The 21,769-nt window shown below is 53.7% G+C and overlaps 1 protein-coding gene across 1 annotated transcript; it reads right to left on the bottom strand.

Annotated features, from left to right (window-relative positions):
* Nucleotides 1-8,325: 8,325 nt before the first annotated feature.
* On the bottom strand, nucleotides 8,326-11,140 carry LOC139707738 (intestinal-type alkaline phosphatase 1-like). Its single transcript, XM_071619429.1, has 11 exons — nucleotides 11,071-11,140; nucleotides 10,874-10,990; nucleotides 10,645-10,760; nucleotides 10,322-10,496; nucleotides 10,071-10,243; nucleotides 9,701-9,835; nucleotides 9,547-9,619; nucleotides 9,291-9,425; nucleotides 9,020-9,211; nucleotides 8,696-8,812; nucleotides 8,326-8,612 (listed from the first exon to the last, which is right to left on the bottom strand). Exons 1-11 carry the CDS (start codon nucleotides 11,138-11,140, stop codon nucleotides 8,326-8,328), a joined length of 1,590 nt encoding a protein of 529 aa, XP_071475530.1.
* Between the last annotated feature and the right edge of the window lie 10,629 nt (nucleotides 11,141-21,769).

Genomic DNA, 21,769 nt, shown 5'->3' on the forward strand with positions numbered 1-21,769 from the left:
AGCTTTAAACACTGGGGCAAAGAAAGATCGCTGTGAACAAGTCATTTAACCAAACTGTCAAAAGACTCCAAAAGGCAAATAGAGAAAGTTCCACAGTTGGAAAGTGGGCATAGGCACAGATGCCTGGGATCCCAGAGACTTTGGAGGAAGGAAGATCCCAAGTTCAACGTCAGCCTAAGCAATTTAGGGAGACCCTGTCTCAAAATTAAAAAAAAAAAAAAAAAGCACTGGGGATATAGCTCAGTCGGCACCCCTGGATTCCATCCCCAGCACCAAACAAAGGGAAAAAAAGAAAAAAAGAAAGAAAAAGAAAAAAGAAAGTTACACAGTTGTAGAAAAACCTCAGCTCTTTTATACAAAGGACCCGGTTTTGTCGAATGACTGAAAACCTAATAAAGATCACACGGAGCACAGGAAACCATGTTGGTAAAACACAGAGCCAGTTTCCTAAAACGTAAAAGATGAAATAAACCACTCTCACAATTTCCTATGAAGAGCAGATCAATACTCCTGGCAGGTTATTTTAACACACTGGACCAAATTCTAATTTCCCATCAGGGTACATCTGATATTAATGCTTATATAGAAAAACTTATGATTTATTTCTAATTTTAGTTCCCCAGCTCACACCTAGAATTCCACAAACCCTCCCCAGCCCTCCCTCCTGCCTCAGCCAGCCATCCTGTCGTCCTCTCCCTCTCCAGGGGACCGGTGGTCACTCTGCTTCAGAACAGTGTTACTCTTTTCTCCCTCTCACGCCCCCTCCCTTGCTTTCCTGTGGATATGGGGCCCCACTTTGCTGCCCAGGCTGGCCTTGCGCTCCTGGGCTAGAGTGACCCTCCCTCTTCAGCTCCCTGGGTAGCTGAGACTACAGGTGTGGCACTGTGGTCCCTGTCTGTCCCTCTTTTTAAAAAAGCCACCCAGATTCAATCATGGAGGCCCACCCTGATGAGCTTTTCAGATCCCACCTCTAAACCCCGGTGGGATCTGCTTCCACCCTCTTAATCTTTCACAGTGGGGATGAAATTTCAGCACCAGAAGAGTTGGGGACACTCAGAACATACTGAAACCAGACTATAGCGTTTTATTCTCCCTTTTTCAATGAGTGATTTTGTTAGGATTGCTTTCCCCCACTCTGACCTCTACAATTCTGAGTTATTTTTGATGAGGTTCTCTCATGTCCCTGGAAAGTTTTGTGGTTGTTTTTAGTATTTTAGTGCTGGAAATCAAAACCAGGGCCTCATGCAAGCTAGGCAAGCATTCTACCATCGAGCCAACCCTCCAGCCCTCTAGAAAGTTCTTACATATTGTTATTATACCTAAAATTAGCTGGAGTCCCACCTTGGATCCAGATGATTTCTTCATCAAAAACAAAACAAACAAAAAACTCACCCCAGCCTTCTTAACTGGATCCAATCCAGCTAATCTTCAAATCCAGTCTGACCTTGGGCCCAGTTTAGTCTTTCTGACCCAGACACCCAAGGCCTCCGGCCTTGTTTCTGTCGTCAATTCTGAACCCAAAAAGAATTTGAATTGTGTGCGTGTGCGTGTGTTTTCCTCTGATAAACTCAAATAACCCAAAATACAAGTCCTCAAAGCCCCAAAGACTATCAGCACAGTGGTGCCACCAATCCACACTTGGTCCCTTGCTCTGCATCCCTGACTGTGCCTGTCTGCTAGAAGGAGAAACCACAGACAGTTAAATTTGGCAGAATTGGGGCTGGGGATGTGGCTCAAGTGGTAGTGTGTCGCCTGGCATGAGTGAGGCACTGGGTTCGATTCTCAGCACCGCATAAAAACAAAATAAAGATATTGTGTCCACCTAAAACTAAAAAATAAATATTTAATAAAAAAAATTTGGCAGAATACACTAGAGTAACAAGCAATGCTCAAATCGGGCAGCTCTCAGAGCTGGGAGAACTCAGCCCAGCGAGGCCCAGTGATGGGGCCAGGCAGCATTTCGATAGAAAACAGAAGTGAGGCACAGACACAGATTCACTGATCCCAGTGCAGCCTGCCAGGTGGCTCTTTTGAACCAGAGGGTCACCTGCAAGTGACAGCCTTGGCTGCTGCAATCAGCCAGTGCTGTTTGTTACAAAGGTGTCCTTGGAGGTGGGTTTTGGGTTAAAGGTATTAAGCCAGGCTGCAGGTTTCCACCTGCAGACATTTCTCCGGCCCCACTAGGGGAATAGCACCAGGTGGGCTGTTGTGCCCCACAGAGGGTAGTTCGTCTGTTCCAAAGTGTGTGTAGATGAGACTTGTCCATCATATGCTTTCTTTTGGGACTTGCACCCTTTGCCTAGCTATGGGGTTGTGACCTTCAGTTGAAGGCATACCCTGTTTTATTGTGCCTCAGTTTATCGGCTTTGCAGTAACTCAGTTCCTCTGAAGACTGGTGGCGGCCCCGTAATGATCAAGCCCATCAGTGACATTTTTCACAAGCATGTGCCCACTTCCTGTCTCTAACACATCAGCAATTCTCACAGTATTTCAGATATTTCCTTTTTTTTCCCCTTGGTGCCAGGGATTGAACCAGGGGTGCTTCACCACTGAGCAATATCCCCCAGCCTTTTTAAAATATTTTATTGAGAGACAGGGACAGGGTCTCTCTGAGTTGCTGAGGCTGGCTTTGAACTCATGATCCTCCTGCCTTATCCTGCGGAGCCACTGGGACTACAGGTGTGTGCCACTACTCCTGGCCATTTCCCTTTTTATATCTTTGATGGTAATCTGTCATCAGTGGTCACTGGTGTTGCTGAGGATTCCAGGGTGCCTTGAACTGCATCTGTAGAGACTCTGCTTGCCACCAACCACTGCTCTGGATCTCTCTTCCTCTCCTTGGCCCCCTTATTCCTTGACACACCACAATATTGAAATTAACTATAGAAAGGCCTCTCAGTGTTCAAGTTAAAAGAAAGATCACACATCTCTCACTTTAAATCAAAATCTAGGAATGGTGAAGCTTACCAGGAAGCACATGTTGAAAGAGCTCGGCTGGCGGAAGCTGGGTCTCCAGCATCTGCTGGCCAGCTGCAAATGAAAAGGAAAGGTGGTTGAGGGTTTTGTTTGTTTTGATGTCTGTTCTGCTCTTGCAGTGCCAGAGACAGACCCGGGGACTCACACATGACGGCAAAAGGAAAAAGTGAAAGGCTGGGGCTGGGGCTCAGTGGCAGAGCACTCCCTCACATGTGTGAGGCCTTGGGTTCGATCCTCAGCACCACATAAAAATAAATAGAATAAAGGCATTGTGTCCAGCTACAACTAAAAAATAAAAATAAAAAGGACAACTCTCACGAACACACAAGTGATAAGAAATCAGGGAAAAACATGCCTGTCATGGAGGAAGTTTTAATGGTCTGGGCGTGGTGGAACTTGCCTGCGATCCCAGCGGCTCTAGAGGCCAGCAGGAGCTCATGTTGGAAGAGCAGGGCTGAGTTGCTCAGCCTTATAAGTGGATATGGGGCCCTAAGCAAGTCAGCAAGGCTGTGTCTCAAAATACAAAATAAAAAGGGCTCAAGATGTGCTCTGTGATAAAGCGCCCTTGAGTTCAATTCTCAGTGCAGCGTGAAGATGGGACGGAAGGGTTGCAATTCAACCATCAGACATTTTTGGTGGCACTGGGGGACTGGATCCTGCAGTGCTCTACCTCTCAGCCATTTCTGGCCTTTTTCCCCCCCCTTCCTTCCTGCCTTCTTTTCTTTTCTTTTTGAGATAGGATGCTCAGGCCACTTTCAAACTTGTGGTCCTCCTGCCTCAGCCACTTGAGTTGCTGGGGTTACAGGTGTTTGCCACTATGCCCAGCAAAACCGGAGCCTCTTACATGCTAGTCAAGTGCCCTACTACTGAGCTACATCGCCCACAGGAGTTGCTACCTATAGATGAGCAAACAGAGTGTCTTCTGAGATGGAATCTGCTGATGGAGAAGCTATGAACATTGTTAAAATAATAACAAAGGATTTAGAACGTCATATAAATTTAGTTGATGAAGCAGTACCAGGATATGAACAGATGGGTCATCTTTTTTAAAGAAGCTATACTGTGTGTGAAATCTATCAAACAGCATCACATGCCACCAAGAAATCTTCCAGGAAAGAAAGCATCAACTGATACAACAAACCTCATTGTCCTATTTGAAGAAATTGTGCTAGGCATGTGGGCCATGCCTGTAATCCCAGCAAATCTGTCTCAAATAAAAAATAAAAATAAAAGAGATATATCTCAGTAGTAGAGCTTCCCTAATTTAAATCCTTGCTACCACTATCATGGAAAAAAAGGAAAGACAAAAGAAATTGACACCAAGCTGATCAATCAGCAGATGTCAACATTCAAGCAAGACCCCCTACCAGTAGAGATTACCACTTGATGAAGTCTCAGATGAACCCTAGCATTTTTCACCAATGATTGATATATATTTAAATGAATGTATTATACAAAATGCTTTGCATACTCGACAGACTTACTAACTCTGAATATAGTCATTTATATGCAGTGGGGAAAAAAGACTTTTTTTGCCATATTCTTTTAATACTGTGGTCTAGAACCTAACCTATAGTATCTCCAAGGTATACCTGTATTTTTTCCCGTTTAACAAAAGCCCATATCTATCACATTGTATGTCCTCTCCTGTTGATGAACACACTGGGCTGTTTCCAGTTTGGAGCTGTTTAAACTCCACCACTTTGACCAGATCAGTACATGTAGCTTTAGCCACAAAGGCCACAGTGTCTCCAGCATTTTTACCCAGCAGAGTGTGGCCACACTGTGGGGTGGCACACCCTGACCCTCCCGGATGCTGCTCCAGTCTCTGGGGTGTGGAACTCCGGCTCCTGCTCTCCTCCAGGGCCTCCCACGGGCGGCCGCTCAGTCCCTGCCAGTGAGGGGGCTGTAATAGACCCGCGTGGTCTCCTCTGCTTGGGCTGGACACCTCTCCAGGTGTCTGCTGGCCTTCGGATTCAACCTTCCTGAAGATGCTGGAGGGGACTGAGCCACCCAGACAGAGCTGATCAGGGGTTGCCAACAAAGGAACAGCAGAGCTTGGAAGAGCGACCAAGGACGGTGGAGAGGGGCGGCTTTGCCAAGGCCTCGGCGCGAACAGCCAACCTGGACGCCAGCACCGGCGGGTGCCAGGACTTCCACTGGTTGCGTGCTGCGGTGGCGGCGGGGTCACGCCATCCCAGAGGACGCGCTACCTTGAACCAGGGGTGGCTGGGGCGCCTGCTGTCGCCGCCCTCTGGAGGCCAAGGCGGCGCGGCGCAGCCCAAGGTGCGCACCTTCCTAGGCTGGTGCCTGGACGGCCCAAGAGCAGGGCAGACAGCGCCGCGCTCCTCTCGCTGCCTCTCGGAGGCCGATGCGTCCCGGGGCTGAGCGGCGAGGAGCCGCGGGAGCCTCAGTTCCCTGCCCGGAGGAAGGCGGGACAGTGGAGGGACGAGGGACCTGGGGCTGGGGCGACAGGCCTGCTACGGCTGGGGCTGGGGCTGGCCAGGAAGCTCCGGGGGCCCAGCTCCCAGGGGCCCCCAACCCCTGTGGGCTTGGACCAGCTTCTGTGGGTGCAGGGAGGAGCTTTGTGCCCCAGGGGCTTGTGACAGCCCTCTCTTCGTGCCTTTGGGTGCTACTTCACTCTCTCTGGATTTCTGACTTCGGACCTAGGGTCCCCAGAATCATGGGGATGGGCTCGGGACTATGTGCCTCACAGGATGAGGAGAGTGAGAAGGTGCCTGGGCATTGGGATGGGGCTGCAAGGAAGGCAGGGGTCCCAGGAGGGATGGCCTGGGCTAGGCCTATTCCCAGCCTGAGGAGGCCCCTGTCCTGAGCAGATCCTGGCTGCGGACAGGGTGTTCCTGGAGCATTTGCTCAGCCTGTTGGGGGCAGATGCTGTGGAGCAGAAGGCCCAGGAGATCCTGCAGCTGGAGCAGCTGGGGGCTGCTGGGGCTGGGGCAGGAGCATGGCAGGGCTGGGTCAAGTCTGGTCTCCATCCAAGATCACTGTCAGTGTGATGGCCTCTGGTGAATCTGGGCAATATGTACAACAAGGTGACCCTGGGACAGCTGCAGACAATCCATCCCCACCTGAGTGTGGCCCAGACCTTGTGTGCAGGCAGGTGTAGGGGCTGAATCTGGGACTCTGTGATCGCCCTCCCCAGGGATGGATGAGGCTTTCTATAGAGCTGGACTCCTGGTCTTCCTGTCACCATCCCTGCCCCTTGTCCTCTGTGGTCCCCACCCTGTGCCCCCAGCTGCGGTGGAAGTGGCTGCTGGACCAGATCTTCCAGGAGGACTTCTCAGAGGACGAGGAGGTGGTGCTGCTGGCCACAGACTATGTGCAGCAGGTGTCCCAGCTCATCCTCTCCACGCCACACAGGTGGGGCTGCACATCCCCCACGCCTGCACCCCATGTCCCCCAGCCTCCCCCCTGCCTGCTGCCCGGACCCTGGATCCACCTGCTCCTGTGTGCAGGAGCCCTGTGGGGAGGCGGTGGGGAGCCTGGAGCAGGAGTGCAGTCCTGGGTTCTGGTGCCGGAGCTCCCCCTGCCTGTGGAGCAGGGTAGGCTGTGGCTTGCTGAGCTGCAGTCCTCACTGGGGATGCAGGGGCTGGCTGACAGGGTGGCTTCTCTGAGGGACAGTGTGGCCACAGTTCTGCTGGCCCAGGGCCAGCTCAGGGCCAGCTTCCTGGCCTCTGCCCACCTTAGGGAGGAGCAGGGGCTGATCAAGGCCAGCCCTGAGGCAGGCAGAGAGCCCTGAGTGTCCCCTGTCCCACCCCATAGCAAGTCAGGAAAGGGTGCTGGCTGTGACCCCTCAGGGTCAGGGCTGGTCAGTAGCAGGACTGTGTCCTGTTGTGCGAGTGGGGCTCAGGACACTTCAGGCTGCTTACCAGGACTGACCTGACAGCCCTTCTCTGAGGGCAGTGTGGGGACCAGCTCCAGCTCCTGTGTGGGGGCCCTGGTGCAACAGGTGGTTCCCTGGGGTGGCCCCCATGCCTGTTCATCTGGACAACCCCCTGTTCCACCTTCCCCCAGGATTCTGCACAACTACCTGGTGTGGCGTGTGGTCGTGGTCCTGACTGAGCACCTGTCCCTACCTACATGAGCTGGCTCAAGAGATGGTGGGCAGTGACAAGTCCCAGGAGCCGGCCTATGGGCCTGGACCAGGCCAACTGCCACTTTGGCATGGCACTTGGTGCCCTCTTTGTACATGAGCACTTCTCAGCTGCCAGTAATGCCAAAGTCAGGCTGCCTTGGGTTCATGATGGGCATCCAGGTGGTACATGGGATGCCTTCCATGTCTCCCTGTAGCTGGGGACCCAGGCTGAGCTTAGGCCTCAGTGCCGGCTCCCTAGACTGATTTGCACTAGACTCCTCCCTGAAGTCACTCAGGTGCTGTCCCCACCAGTGATCTCTTTGCCCACCCTTTTCACCCATGCTCAGATTCTTGAGCCTTGGGCACAGACTGTGTCTCTGCTTGGACTGTTTCCCTGTGTGTAGAGGGAGCAGGGTGAGGGGTGTGGTGCTCCAAGGCCTTGCTCTCCATCTCAACCACCCTTCCACCTGCAGGCTGGGCCCCACTCATGGCTTATCTTTCTGAAAATAGCTGGCACTGTGTTGTATAACCGTTTATTGCTTTGTCCCTCCCAGGGGAATGGAGGCCCCAGGAGGGCAGAAAAATCTTAGTTCAGAGATCTATACTCAGCTTCCAGATGTCCAGGTAAAGGGTCCAAGGGCCACTCTGGTGGCCTGTCCCACTCCTCCAGCCTAGAGTTGGCTCTGGGGAGGGGTGAACATGTAGCTGCTGGTTACACAGGACTGCCCCTGGATGCACTGACAGGGCAAGCCCCATCTGCAGTTTGCTTGGGTGTGGAGGTGGATCAGCGAGATGCAGGGTCTCCTGGTTCCAGGACATGCCTGAGTCTTTGGCATCCCACTGGTGGAGTCTGAGGCCAACAAAGGCACCCGTGGGTATGGTGGAGTCCTGATCCCGTGGAGGGTGCCTGGTGCCTAACTTGGTCCTTCTCAAAGTATAGGCACAGGAGGGACTGGGTGGCTGAGCTTGCTGTTTCCTAGGATTTGAGGTTGGAGTTCAAGAGCAACCCAGGGATGGCAGTGGATGTCATTGTCTCAGCCCTGGGGGTACCATAGTGTCTTGACCATGGAGGGTCCGGGGCTGGGATGGGAAGTGCTGCCTGGTCTGAGTCTGCCTTATCCCTCTGTCTCTTGGTAAGAGCCAAAGGTGGGGGCATCAGGATAGGCAGCCCAGTTTTGGACTGGTAGTGGGGGTGCGGTTGGTGGGAGATGCCAGCTGCAGGGTTCCTGGGTGGGTCTCAGAAGGCCGGGGTGTCAGGACATAATCCTCAGCAACAGCAGCAACCAAAAGGGCAGCAACACTATGGTGGCGACAGGGCGGTGACCCACAGCACTGCTCTGGCCTGCTGGGGGCTCCAGGCCACAGGCCTCATAGGGCTCCAGGCAGGCGGCGAAGGCCATGACGTGCGCGATGTAGTTCTGCTCCTGCACCCCGTGCACCAGGTGCGCCTGCGGGCCGCGCGCCAACACCGCCACGTCCTCGCCTCCATGCGTCTCCTCTGACAGGGGCACAGCCGCCTGCTGCTTGTAGGTGTAGGCGCCTGGCGGGAAGAGGAGTTCAGGATGGGAGAGTCCCCCTCCACCCCTGTCCCCAAGAAGACGACCTTTCAATGGCTGCACTCACCGCTTTCAACCTCCGTGACGTTGGGTCGGTTGCCAGAGTTCAGCACGTAGCCGGGGCCATTGCCATACAGGATGGACGTGTAAGACTTGCCGTCCTGGGCCTTGAGCGGGGCCAGCCCTGCGGGGACAGGTGGCACCTGAGCTCACCGCCCTCCCCAGTGTGCCGGGACCCCCGTGTGCCGCACAGGCGCCTTTCGCCTTGTCACCAGCTTACTCCTCCCAAGAACCCTGCGAGGCAGGCGCCCTCAGTGCGCCCGGTTGACAGATGAGATGCGACCCCCGCCTCAGCACCGCAGCAACAGCCCCTGTCGCGGTCCCCGCCTACCGAAGATGGAGCTGCCCCGCAGCGTGTAGCCGCCAAAGGAGAAGACGTGGGAGTGGTCGGCGGTGACGAGGGTCAGCGTGTCCTGGTCGCTGGTGAGCTGGCCGGCCTTCTCGATGGCAGAGTCGAACATGACCGCCTCCGTCAGAGCCAGGAAAGCGGTTCCCGCGTGGTGCCCGTGGTCGATGCGGCCCCCTGCAGGAGCCAGTGGGAGGGGCATGAAGCTCCGCCCCGCCCTGCCCCGCCCTCCCTGCTGCCCACGTGCCTCGCCCACCTTCCACGAAGAGGTAGAAGCCGCGGGGGTTCCTGCTCAGCAGACCCAGGGCCACCTCTGTCATCTCCACCAGGGATGGGTCCTGCGCTGGCTCCCGGTAGATTTCATATTTTAAGTGTTCAGGTTCGAAGAGGCCTGGGGGACAAGGGACCCAGCGATGAGGGGCTGGCTGGGGAGGGGAGGGTGATGGCCACAGGCACACAAGCTCCAGTGGGGCCACCTGAGGGGTGCCAGGTCAGGAAGTGGGGGTCATTACCCATGAGGTGCGTCACTGCTGGGTCCTGGGACACCTGAATGAGCTGCTTGCGGTTCCACACATACCGAGCCCCCTGGAGGGACAGAGCCCACACTCAGCCCACATCCCTAGACCTGCGGCCCTGCCCTGGTCCCAGCCCTGTGAGCCCCATCACCTGGTGCTTTGCCAGCCATTCCTGCACCAGGTCGCGTCCATCCAGCCTGGTTCCATTCTGGGTGGTGTCACTCGGGTACTCGGGGTCTGGGGTGCCCTTGGGAAACATGAACTTTCTGCCCCCGCCGAGGATCACCTGTAGTCAGAGACCCAGGACAGGTGGCCTTGGGGCCTGAGGGGCCTCCAGCCCCCTGGTCACAGACAGCCCCCTGCTGCCCATCAGGTGGTGGGAAGGACTGTTCTGGGTACTCCATTGAACCCCAAGAGGCCAGGGCAGGCCACAGGGTTCAGATGGTTGGAGGCGTGGGACTCCAGCCAGTTTTCAGGCCTGCCCTTTGGTCACACCACTCCCCTTTGCCCTTTGTGCTCACGTCAATGTCCATATTGGAGACGAGCTGCGTGGCGATGTCCTGGCAGCCCTCCTGCAGCGCCGAGGCTGGCATGTCTGCATCTGAGTACCAGTTGCGGTTCACCGTGTGTGCATATGTGCCAGCTGGTGAGGCATGCTGCACTGTGGTGGTGGTCACCACTCCCACGGACTTCCCTGGAGGTGGCAGAGGTCAGGGTGGGCCACACAAGCCTTCTGGCCTACCCTGGTTCTCACTGGCAGCCCCATACCTACCTGCTTGCTTGGCCCAGTACATCACAGACATGACCTCGTTGCCTCGTGTTGTGTTGCACTGGTCAAAGCGGGCAGCTGCACTCAAACCAATGGTCTTGTAGTTGGCCTTGACCCCACACAGGAAGGCTGTGGCGGTGCCAGCGCTGTCCGGCACCTGTCTGTCCACGTTGTATGTCTGGGGACAGAGACACTCTCCTCTGTGTAACCTTACTCCTTGGCCTAGCCCTGGGGTGGTCCTCACTGCTCTGGACCCCAAACTAGGCCCCATCTCTCCTGGGTCCTTCCCCTGCCACAGCCCCCCAGCCCCTGCTCAGAGTCCACACCTTGGATAGAGCCATATATGGGAAGTGGTCCATGGCCAGGGGTGTCTCGGGCCCCAGCTTGCGGTGCCTCTGTCCCTTTAAGATCCGGGTGGCTGTCACTGTGGGCACGCCCATCCCTGAAGGAACAGATCCCCATCAGACCTGATCCCTAGGGCTGGTCTGGACCCAGCATTGGCCCTGGGTTCAAGGCCCATGAGCACCACGGGGTGGACCAGCATGGCGCACTCACCGTCCCCCAGGAAGATGATGAGGTTCTTGGCTGAGGTCTGAATGGGCTTCAGCTTCTTGGCGGCATCCAGGGCCTTGGCGGCTTTCAGGTTCCAGAAGGCTGGATTCTCCTCCTCCACTGGCCAAGGGGAGAGTGCAGCTAGGTCAGCCTGGGGGCTGGCCTGTGGGGCAGGGAGAGGGGCTGGGGGAACCTCGTACCTGGGATGACACCATGGGCCAGCTGTATCCTCAGGCCCAGCAGCAGCAGCAGTACCGGGGCTCCCTGCATGTCTGCGGGTTGGTGGTCGGTGGTAGGCTGGGACACCTAGGTACCAGCTACAGAGCAGGCTGTCTGTGTAGAAGTCAGAAGACAATTTGCCCTTTTAAAGCCTTCTTGTCTCTCTCCCACCCTAATCTCCTGCCCCTGTGCTGTGAAAGGCAAACCTGGATAGTGTCAGGGTGTGGCTGAGCTAGCCTGGGGCAGGAGCTGACAGGCAGCTCTCATTTTGGGCCCCAGGTGTCTCTTCCTTGTAGGGTGGGAGTGGAGGCCGCTTCCCTCTGGGCAAGGAGCTTGGCTTTTGGCCTGGACTACCACCCCTCTGCCCATGCTGCCCTGTGGGACTCAGCACTCCTTTGTCCCTGAGACCCAGCTGGGCCAGGCCTGTTCTGGGTGCTGAAGGGGGACAGGGCTGGGGGCAGATCACCTGGGCCACAGGCCTGGTTTTGGCTTCCTGATGCCACCAGCCCCATAGATACAATAAATGATGCTGGAAGGGTGGCCTGGCTTCCTGGCCACTCCATCGTGTCTTTGCATGTTTGACTTGGGCAGGTGGGCCTTCAGGAAATTGTTCCCAGGGTGACTATGTGTGGGCATGGGTGGGGTTGGTGGAACCTCATTCCTGGGCCTTGCCATTATGGCTTTGGGTCAGCAGGTGTGTTTGCTTGGGTGTCCACACCTTTGCTTGGGGCAGCAGGTGGGTATGGGGTCAATCCACAGGCCAACCAGGCATGGGCTAATCTTCTGAACAGTGGGCAGGCTCTTGCCCTTGAAGTTGACCCCAGTTTCCCTTGGACAGGTAGAAGGGTCCCTGAGGTGAGTCTGTTTTCAGAGGCCCTAGGCACACCCAGAGATGTAGCCTCGGATGAGCACCTAGGAGGTTTCCGAAGCCTCAAGCTGGGTTCAAAAGTATTTCTCAATCCAGCAATCCCACTTTTGCATGTATGTGTGAAGGAATTAGAAGCAGGGACTCAGATTTCTGTACACCAGGTTCAGAGTAGCATGGTCCCCAGTAGCCAAGAAGCAGGTCTCATTACTGAATGAATGTAGAAGCCAAATGTGGGCCATGCCCTTCATGGAATATCATTCAGCCTCAAAAAATGAAGGAGGGCTGGGGCCGTAGCTCAGTGGCAGAGCGCTTCCTTGCACATGTGAGGCACTGGGTTCGATCCTCAGCACCACATAAAAACTAAAAAATTTTTAAAAATAAAGAAACAAAACTATTTTTAAAAATGAAGGAAGCCTGCAGCAGGCTGGGAGGGGGAACCCGAGGGCTGTACCCCTGGTGAAGTGCCAGCCTCAAAGTTTGCACTCAGACGGGGTTCCCAGTGGAGTGAGATTCCTGGAGACAAGGGGAACTGAGGTAGCTTAATGGGGACAGGCCTCAGCTTCCAAGACTAGAAAGTTCTGAGGAGTTACCCAACCCCGGGAATGCACCTCACAGTACTGAACTTAAAAATGGAGAAGTTTTTTTTTTTTTTTCCTGGGCTTGTAACAGGGGTTCACTTGATGCTTTGACTATATCCCTTGTGTCCTTGAAACTTACATGATTTTTTTTCTTTTTTCCATTCCTCTTTTCCCTAAGCTTCTCTTCCCTGATCTTCTCCTTTCTGATCTCTCCTCCCTAATCTCATTTTTTCTGAATCACCTCTGCAAAAACCCCTGTTCCTGTGGCTAGACAGAATCCCAGCCTTTGGGACAGGAGTCCCCTGTGTTTCTCCTTTGCTAGCAAAGCAATGAACCTTCTTTTTGCTTTTTCTCAAAACCTTGTCTTCGTTATTGGATTGGCCTCAAGGACTGAGCTTTTGGTAACAGGCTGGGAATCCACCCCAGGGCCTGTGGCAATGCTAGGTGAGTGTTCTGTGTTGAGCTTCATTCCAGCCTCTAAGGTGCTAAATTTCATGTTCTGTGCTTTTACCACAGTTTAAAATGTTTCCAAAGGAAAAAAATCCATCCTCTCGCTCTGCGTAATGCACCTGCCTGCAGCGGCCTCCTTCCTCCTCCCATCAGGCCTCACCACCTGAGCCACAGGCCTGTCACTGGCTGTCCCCTCCGCCCCCACATGCCCTCTGCCTCCTGTGAACCAGTTTTCCAAGAAGCTGCATCTCCATTAAAGGACTGCAGGCTGCTTGTCCATGGCTGGGCCACGTGACCCTGAAAGGTGGCCTGTTGGAGGGCGAAGCAGAGATTGTCTTGGGCATTCTTCAGCCTTTGAATATCTGTTTACCTTAATTTTGTATTGTTTTTGTTTTGGAGACTGAATGAAATGGTGCTATACCACTGACCTACATCCCTAGTCCTTTTTTTCTTTTTTTTTTTTTTGAGACAGGGTCTCATGAAGCTGCCCAGTCTGGCCTCGAGCCTGCAGTCCTGCCTCAGCCTCCTGAGTTGCTGAGATTACAGGCCTGTGCCAACCGCGGCGCCTGGCCTAAGATTCTCATAAGCATCCCAAGTGCATTGGAATGGATCCCTAAGCTGACGGAGCTCCAGCCTTCCCCAGCCCTAACACTAAGATGCCGTAATGCCCTTCACCTGTAACAGGGGTCCACTTTATGCTTTAAATGTAGCCCTTGCTGCTCTGTCACTTGCTCCTCCCTAATCTCTCCCCCTCCCCATTCTCATGGGGAAACAGGATTACCTTTCTTTCCCATCCTAGGCACAGATTTATCTGTCCTGAGTACACACCCACCATAGGAAAGAAAGAATCCAGACTTTGGGGATGGTATCAAAGATCTCAGAAAGGACTATCTCCCAAATTACCAAGTGAATTACTCCAACAGAGAACACAAGGAAGGCTGTAAGCCTCTTTAAATGCCCCCTGTTCCTGCTCATGGGGAGAGCCACAGTCTCTGGGACAGGACCCTGTGTTTCTCCTTTGCTAGCAAAGTAGTACACCTTCTTTTTCCTTCTTACCAAAATCATGTCCTTGATATTGGATTGGCAACAGGGACAAGGACCAACTTTCAGCAATAAACCTAGAGAAGAGATTCCCCATCTACCTGATATTCCTATCAAAGTACTTGGTAAATGTTTTTAATTATGACTTTCTTTTTTTTCCTGTGGCCTTAATAAGAAACTGATGTGACTCCTTTTTTGAAAAACCAGCCTGTACCTCAGAGTAGGGCCTGTGGGTGAGGGGGGATCCTTATCCTAGGAAAACTGTTCCTAGGCGCATAAGCTACCCCATGAGTCATTTGTCTGTACCAGATGTCCTTGACTCAGCAAATGCAAGTTCCTGAAAAGACCAAAAAAATGACTGAGGCCTAATTCGGACCATAGCAACAACCAATCGGAGTGAGTCAGGGAAGACACAGGAAATACCAGGCGACCCTCCCAGTGGTTTTAGGCCACCCTGCAGTTTAGCATCTACACTCTTGCAACCCCTAGCGGCCTAAACCAATCCACCTCTTGAACTAACTGATCATGCTTACCCGACTTGTTCCCACCAATGAATGTGCTAATCACTGTTAAGGGTTGTTGTTTGATTTTCCCCGTGGTGTGAAATGATTAACTGTGTGATGTTGTGACCCATAGAGTATTGCCACAAAAACTATAAATCCTCAGGACTCATTCCTCTGGACCGCTGCGTGGGAAATGGTTGTGAGTCCAGGTTCGAGAGCTTGCAATAAAGACTCTGTGATTGCATGGGATTCGGCTCCTGGAGGTCTACTGGGGTCCCACGAATCTGGCATTACACTAAGAGTTCATGAACTTCTTCCACATAGCTGTCATGGATAACTTGAGTCCATTTTCTGGGCCCCTGGTTGCTCATTTGTTTCAGAATAATTTATTTTCTTATTCTTCAAAGTGGAATCATTATTTCAGGCCAACATGCCCTCAGGCAGAGTCTCCCTGGGTCCTCCCATCATGACTCCTCCTCTTTTTTGGCTGCTCTCTGATGGTGGGAGAAAGAAAGTCCCCTCTCTCAGGCTCCCTGCCTCCTGCCATCATTGTTTATGAAAAACCAGCCTCTATCTCAGAGCAAAGCCTGTCCAAGGAAGGGACATCACCTTTGTCCTTGAAAAGACCCACAGAGCACTCCTAGGCACATTCCCACCCTGAGAAGTTGTTTATCTACAAATAACAGGAGAGATCTGCTGGCTAGGTGTCCCTGACTCAGTCAGGCTAGGTGGAGACCCATAGTAAGCCCCTAGCAGCCACCAATCAGCATGAGATAGGGAAATACCTGGGATGCCAGATGACCCTCCCAGTAGTTTATGGTGGTTGATAATGTGTTGGGAAACCTTGTAGTTCAGCACGTACACCCCTCTTGTCTTAAACCAATCAGTTCAAAGGAATCCTCCTCTTGTAGTAACCAATCACCCCTACCCAACTTGTTCTCACCAGTGAATGTGCTAATCATGTTTTGGAGTTGTTATTTGATTTTCCCAGGGTGTGTGATGATTTGCTAGGAGATGCTATGATAAATGTGAAGTCCCTGCCTTCAAAGAGTGTATAAAACTGCTGCAAGTCCTGGGCTCAGGGCCTCTCAGCGTCACCAGTTGCTGTGCGCGGAGGACTGAGCTAGCTCGCAATAAACACCTCTTTGCTGCTTACATCGATCTTGGGTCTCTGGTGGTCTTTTGGGGGTCCCGAATTCGAGCATAACATTTAGTGCCTCTACCTCCTGCACATTCTGCTTGAGGGTGGAACATTCTGGGTAAATAGGATAGCCTGCCTTGGCCAAGCTCTTAAATGAACAGTTGGTTCTATTTACCAGGCCTAAAGTAAGGATCCACAGTGGTCTTCAGCCAGAAAGCCTTGGCAGTGAGCCAGGTGGGATGGGCACCCCTGTAAGTCCAGCAACTCCAGAGGCTGAGGCAGGAGGATCACAAGTTTGAGGCCAGCCTTAGCAACTTAGTGAAGCCCTAAGCAACTTAGCAAGACCCTGTCTCAAAATATGAAGGACTAGGAACATGGCTTAGTGGTAGAGCGCTCCCAGGTTCAATCCCCAGTACCAAACAAAAAAACTACCAAAATCTGTGTGTGGTAATAACCTGGCCACATGAGAGCTCCTTCAGGGCCGTCCCTGGCCCTGGCCATGTTGCTCCTAAATGCTCTGTGAGCTGTGCTGGCTGCCTGTGCCCGATTTTCTGAGGGACCCTCGCTCAATCAGGTAGGAAGGATGGAAGGTGGCCCAGCCTCCTCTCCTGGCCCCATGCGTGGACAGGCCTGGCCCCGACGGAAGGCTCAGCATGACAGCTGCTGCCTCTGAGGCCTGAGGTGGCATGAAGACCCACCAGCCCGCTGCTCACCTGCCCGACACCTGTCCACCATGTCCCTGGGTGGAGTCAAGGCTCAGCACCCCTGATCCCATGAGGTTTGGTGGAGGTGGCACCAGGGAGAAGAAGCGAAATGCAACCTGGGCATGCTTCCAGAACCCAGCCCCGGTGGGGGTCCCAGTGCGGCTACATGTGGCTGGGAGGCTCTGCGCTGGGGGAGGAAGGGCGCCCACGCCCCAGGGCCCCCCATATCCTGGGGATTGTTCCCTGGTGCTCCATCCAGGGATTGAACCCTGCTACACGCACCCCAAGTGCTGGGGGCTGTCACCACAGCTCCCACTGAGAATCCTGGTGAGCCCTGGAGGGCAGGAGGCTGGTGGAAGCCATTGCTCCATGGCGGGTGGCAGCGGGTGGCAGCGGGTGGTGGGGTGGACTCTGCATGGGCTGCCCTGTCCTGGCCGTGTCCACAGTGTGCCCTGCTGCTGGGGATCGGGACACACCCAGGACAGAGCTCAGCATCTGCAAAGGCGTCAGGCAGTAAATTGGTGGTGACGGAGGGGCCTGGTCCAGTGGGCCCCACAGGCCCAGCTCCCTTCCTGAGCACACTAAGACAACCCGTCCCCACAGAGCTGCCTCCCAGGCTAAGGATCATGCTGGAATGGGAGGAATAGAGGCTCTCTCTCAGTCCACACCAGTCCGTAGAGCTGTGCATGGGCAGGCCTTGTAGCTGCCGTGTCATCCCTGATCCCAGGGCAAGAGAGACTGATGTCATCAGAGCCAGGTTACTCAGACATGGAGGTGGAGGCTGAGTGCCCAGGGGGTTGTCCAGACGCACAGGCATGGGGGCCACCCCAGGGAACCACCTGTCGCACCAGGGCCCCCACACAGGAGCTGGAGCTGGTCCCCACACTGTCCTCAGAGAAGGGCTGTCAGGTCAGTCCTGGTAAGCAGCCTGAAGTGTCCTGAGCCCCACTCGCACAACAGGACACAGTCCTGCTACTGACCAGCCCTGACCCTGAGGGGTCACAGCCAGCACCCTTTCCTGACTTGCTATGGGGTGGGACAGGGGACACTCAGGGCTCTCTGTCTGCCTCAAGGCTGGCCTTGATCAGCCCCTGCTCCTCCCCAAGGTGGGCAGAGGCCAGGAAGCTGGCCCTGAGCTGGCCCTGGGCCAGCAGAACTGCGGCCACACCGTCCCTCAGAGAAGCCACCCTGTCAGCCAGCCCCTGCATCCCCAGTGAGGACTGCAGCTCAGCAAGCCACAGCCTGCCCTGCTCCACAGGCAGGGGGAGCTCCGGCACCAGAACCCAGGACTGCACTCCTGCTCCAGGCTCCCCACCGCCTCCCCACAGGGCTCCTGCACACAGGCGCAGGCGCAGGTGGATCCAGGGTCGGGGCAGCAGGCAGGGGGGTGGCTGGAGGACATGGGGTGCAGGCATGGGGGATGTGCAGCCCCACCTGTGTGGCGTGGAGCGGATGAGCTGGGACACCTGCTGCATGTAGTCTGTGGCCAGCAGCACCACCTCCTCGTCCTCTGAGAAGTCCTCCTGGAAGATCTGGTCCAGCAGCCACTTCCACCGCAGCTGGGGGCACAGGGTGGGGACCACAGAGGACAAGGGGCAGGGATGGTGACAGGAAGAGCAGGAGTCCAGCTCTATAGAAAGCCTCATCCATCCCTGGGGAGGGCGATCACAGGGTCCCAGATTCAGCCCCTACACCTGCCTGCACACAAGGTCTGGGCCACACTCAGGTGGGGATGGATTGTCTGCAGCTGTCCCAGGGTCACCTTGTTGTACATATTGCCCAGATTCACCAGAGGCCATCACACTGACAGTGATCTTGGATGGAGACCAGACTTGACCCAGCCCTGCCATGCTCCTGCCCCAGCCCCAGCAGCCCCCAGCTGCTCCAGCTGCAGGATCTCCTGGGCCTTCTGCTCCACAGCATCTGCCCCCAACAGGCTGAGCCAATGCTCCAGGAACACCCTGTCCACAGCTAGGATCTGCACAGGACAGGGGCCTCCTCAGGCTGGGGACAGGCTTAGCCTGAGTTCATGTCGACACCCCCAATACCTGTGTGTCTTTGGTACCTAAACTCTCCAAGTCTCGGGGGCCTGGTGTGGTCAGTATTGCAGGGGGCCAGAGGAGGCCATGCCCTTGATACTGGGACCACCAGAGGGACAGAGGGTAAATACTCTCCTGGCTTAGCAGCAGACCTCCAGAGGCTGTGTGCCACCCTTAACCAATGTCAGCTTTGTTTTGTGAGGTCAGGGTGCCCTGTATGTGTCCTCTTGAATAGTAGCAGTAATTTAGCTTTGGCATGGGAAATGCTCGTGTTGAGAGCCATTCGAGCCAGCTAACACCCTCACACTGCAGGGAACCAATCAAATGAGCGCCCTCCTTGGGTTCAGGGGGCCAGCCTGGTGCCTTCTGCATAGCGGTCTCCCTTCCTAAAAGCTCAGATGACCCCATTTCATTGTCATCATTGTCGGGTCAAAAGATCCCAGTGTCCGGCAACCTCCTGCCTTTGGAACAAAGAGGGCAGTCTTGGAATGTCTGGAGGCCTGTCACTGAGGAAGAGGCTTATTCCTTCTCCCATTCCTGAAGGCCTGTGTGGGAGGGCCTTGCCCCGGCCCACTCCACCCACCAGGGGATGCAGGTGTCCCCTTCCCCAGAAGGTGCCAGGTTCCTGGAGTAGGGACAGGAGGGAGAGTGTCCTATCACCAAGCAGGAGACCCCCACACTCTCCCCATACAGTTCCTGGGGAGGGGCCTCAGGGGACTCTCCAGCCCCTCTGCAGCAATGAGCGAGGGCATTGGCATCTCAGCCTGTGAGACTCTGGGGGCCCAGGAGTGGGCCTGGCAAAGGGACACTTAACTAGGTGGCCCTGAGCCTGGAGTTGGCTGTTCTTGGCAACCTTGCCAAGGTGGCCGGAGCCAGGTCTCCCCTTGCCCAGCTGGGGTGGTGGTGGTGGTGGTGGCAGGGACAGCTGGGTGGTTCTACCAAGCTGTGGCTCAAAGTCCTAGGAGGTGATGGGTGGACACTGGAATTCTGGGCTGAAGGGCTTGGGGGCAGGAGGAGCGCTGAGTGAAGGCCAAGCCCCGGCTCCTGTATTCAATAATTTCGCTTTGATTTGGTATAAGAGCTGGAGGACAATTTTATTCCAATTTCACCCTCATTAGTCTGAAAACCTATTAAGGCGAAATATGCTAAAGGAGAGTTTTTGTTTCGTGTTCTACTTTGCATCTCAAATCTGGCTGCCTTTTCAATACTTGCTTGGCTAACTGCTTTCCTAACGGGACAGTGTACAATTTATGAACATTAAAAAACACAACAGTTCATGAACCTGGTTGAGGAAAACTACTTATCTAAGTAAAATAAACTATTTAAATGAATCTTACTCCTTATAAGTTTATATTCGAAAAAAATAAGTTTATACTCCTTATAAGTTTATATTCGAATATAAGTTTATATTTGAAAAAAATAAACAATGAATGCCATAAAAGGCATAAAAAGAGAAGGTTCGAAGAGATTATCTAATAATAAGGTTTAAATTCATAACCTAAACTCAGTTATGAGCAGATTCAGACTCATCACTCCAAGTACAGAACATACTCCACAGGCCCCCTTCCTCTAGAATCTTCTTTTCCTATTCTTTTAGGTAGGGATAAACCCAGGGCTTCTTCCACACTGAGCATCTGCTTTACCACTGAGCTGTGACCCAGTTCCAGAACCTTCTTAATTTTTGTGAAGTGTATCACCATCCTTTTCCCATCCCTCAGGGCTGAATTTCTTTCTTTTATCCCTCCTGGTCCTGGGGATCAAACTCAGGGCCTCACACGTGCCAAGAAAGTGCTCTACCCCTGAGCCACACCCCAGCCTCAGAGCTGAAATCAATCCTTTCCATCCCCCACCCTAAATCTAATTAGCCTCTGAAATCTGTGATTTCAAGCCATGAATGCCCAGGACTGTGGCATGGTCCCCACACTGCAGCCTCATCTGCAGTGCTGCCCTCCCAGGCCTGATGATGGTCCCCTCGCCCTGAGCCCCCACCTCCCACCCCAAGCCTCTGCTTAGACACAGGAGCCTGCAGGTTCCACTGAGGGAACCAGTATTTGTCGCCACCAAGACTGCCTATTTTATTCAATTTGTTTTGTTTTTGTGGCACTGGGCATTGAACCCAGGGGCACTCTACCACTGAGCTGAATCTGTAGACCTTTACATTTCATTTTGAGACAGGTTCTCACTAAGACTTGCCCAGGCTGGTCTTGAACTTGAGATCCTCCTGGCTCAGCCTCCCGAGTCTCTGGGATTACAGACATGCACCTCCGTGCTAGGCTTTGCTACCTGTGTCTTTAAGTAGAAGACCTTAGGCAGCATTCTAACTGAATGGGAATACTAGGTTCCTGTCAGCAGGAATTTTATGTTAGTTACTAATGGACTGTTTAATATACCTTTTGCTGAATGTACAAAAAGCCTTTTAAACCAATTGTAGATCCATTTCTGCTAAGGATAAATAGCTTTTTTTAAACTTTCAGTTTTATTTTAATCCACGTTATGCATGGATGTAAAGTATCAAGGAGATCTGCACAATTTGTTGAAACCAAACCAGAGAGAGCATTTCCCTGTCCCCTTCCCGCCTTTTCCCCAGAGGCGACCACTTTCCCTGTTGGCTTATTTTGATATTTACCACTGTTTCTGAATAACAGATGTCTTCATTTCTCAATCTTAAGTCATATCTCTTGATACCTTCTATTGACATTGTGTTATTGATCATGTAATGAACTATCCAACACAGCCTCACACAAGTCATTTTCTGTCACAAACCTGCCAATGGCAGGGTGTTATGGGGACTGTGTCTGCTCCATGAGGTCACCACGGGGGTGGCTTTCCCCCAAGACAGCTGTCAGGAGGCTGGGAGGAGGGCTCCTCTCCCTGCGGGCCTCTGGATTTGCTCAGCTTCCTCACAGCATGGCCGGAGTAGATGCTCCTAGCCTCTTAAGACCTTGGCCTGAAACTAGTGCGTCATGTTAGCCATACCCGAGCCTGTCCAGATTCGAGGAGAAAGACATACAACTGTTTGGTTTTGAAACAGGGTCTCACTGTGTGGCCCTGGCGGGCCTCAAACTCCTGGGCTCAAGTGACCCTCCTACCTTAGCCTCTTCAGTAACTGGGATTATAGGCGGCCAGTGGGGCCCCATTTCTTGACAGCAGGTAGCAGGGTGGGACACATGACTTCTCTCTGCGCTGACTCTTCACCAACCGCAGCACCCTGCACGACCCCTTTCGCATCCCGCCACCCTCCCTTCAGTGGTGGACTGAGGACTATGCAGATGTACAGGGAGCTGGGAGGAATGACTTTCTTTCTTGCAGTTTTATTTCCCCTGGAGCCAGTCATTTTCTTTCTTCTTTCTTCTTTT

Source organism: Marmota flaviventris, chromosome 11 (genome assembly GCF_047511675.1).
Source record: "Marmota flaviventris isolate mMarFla1 chromosome 11, mMarFla1.hap1, whole genome shotgun sequence".
Lineage (NCBI taxonomy): Eukaryota > Metazoa > Chordata > Mammalia > Rodentia > Sciuridae > Marmota > Marmota flaviventris.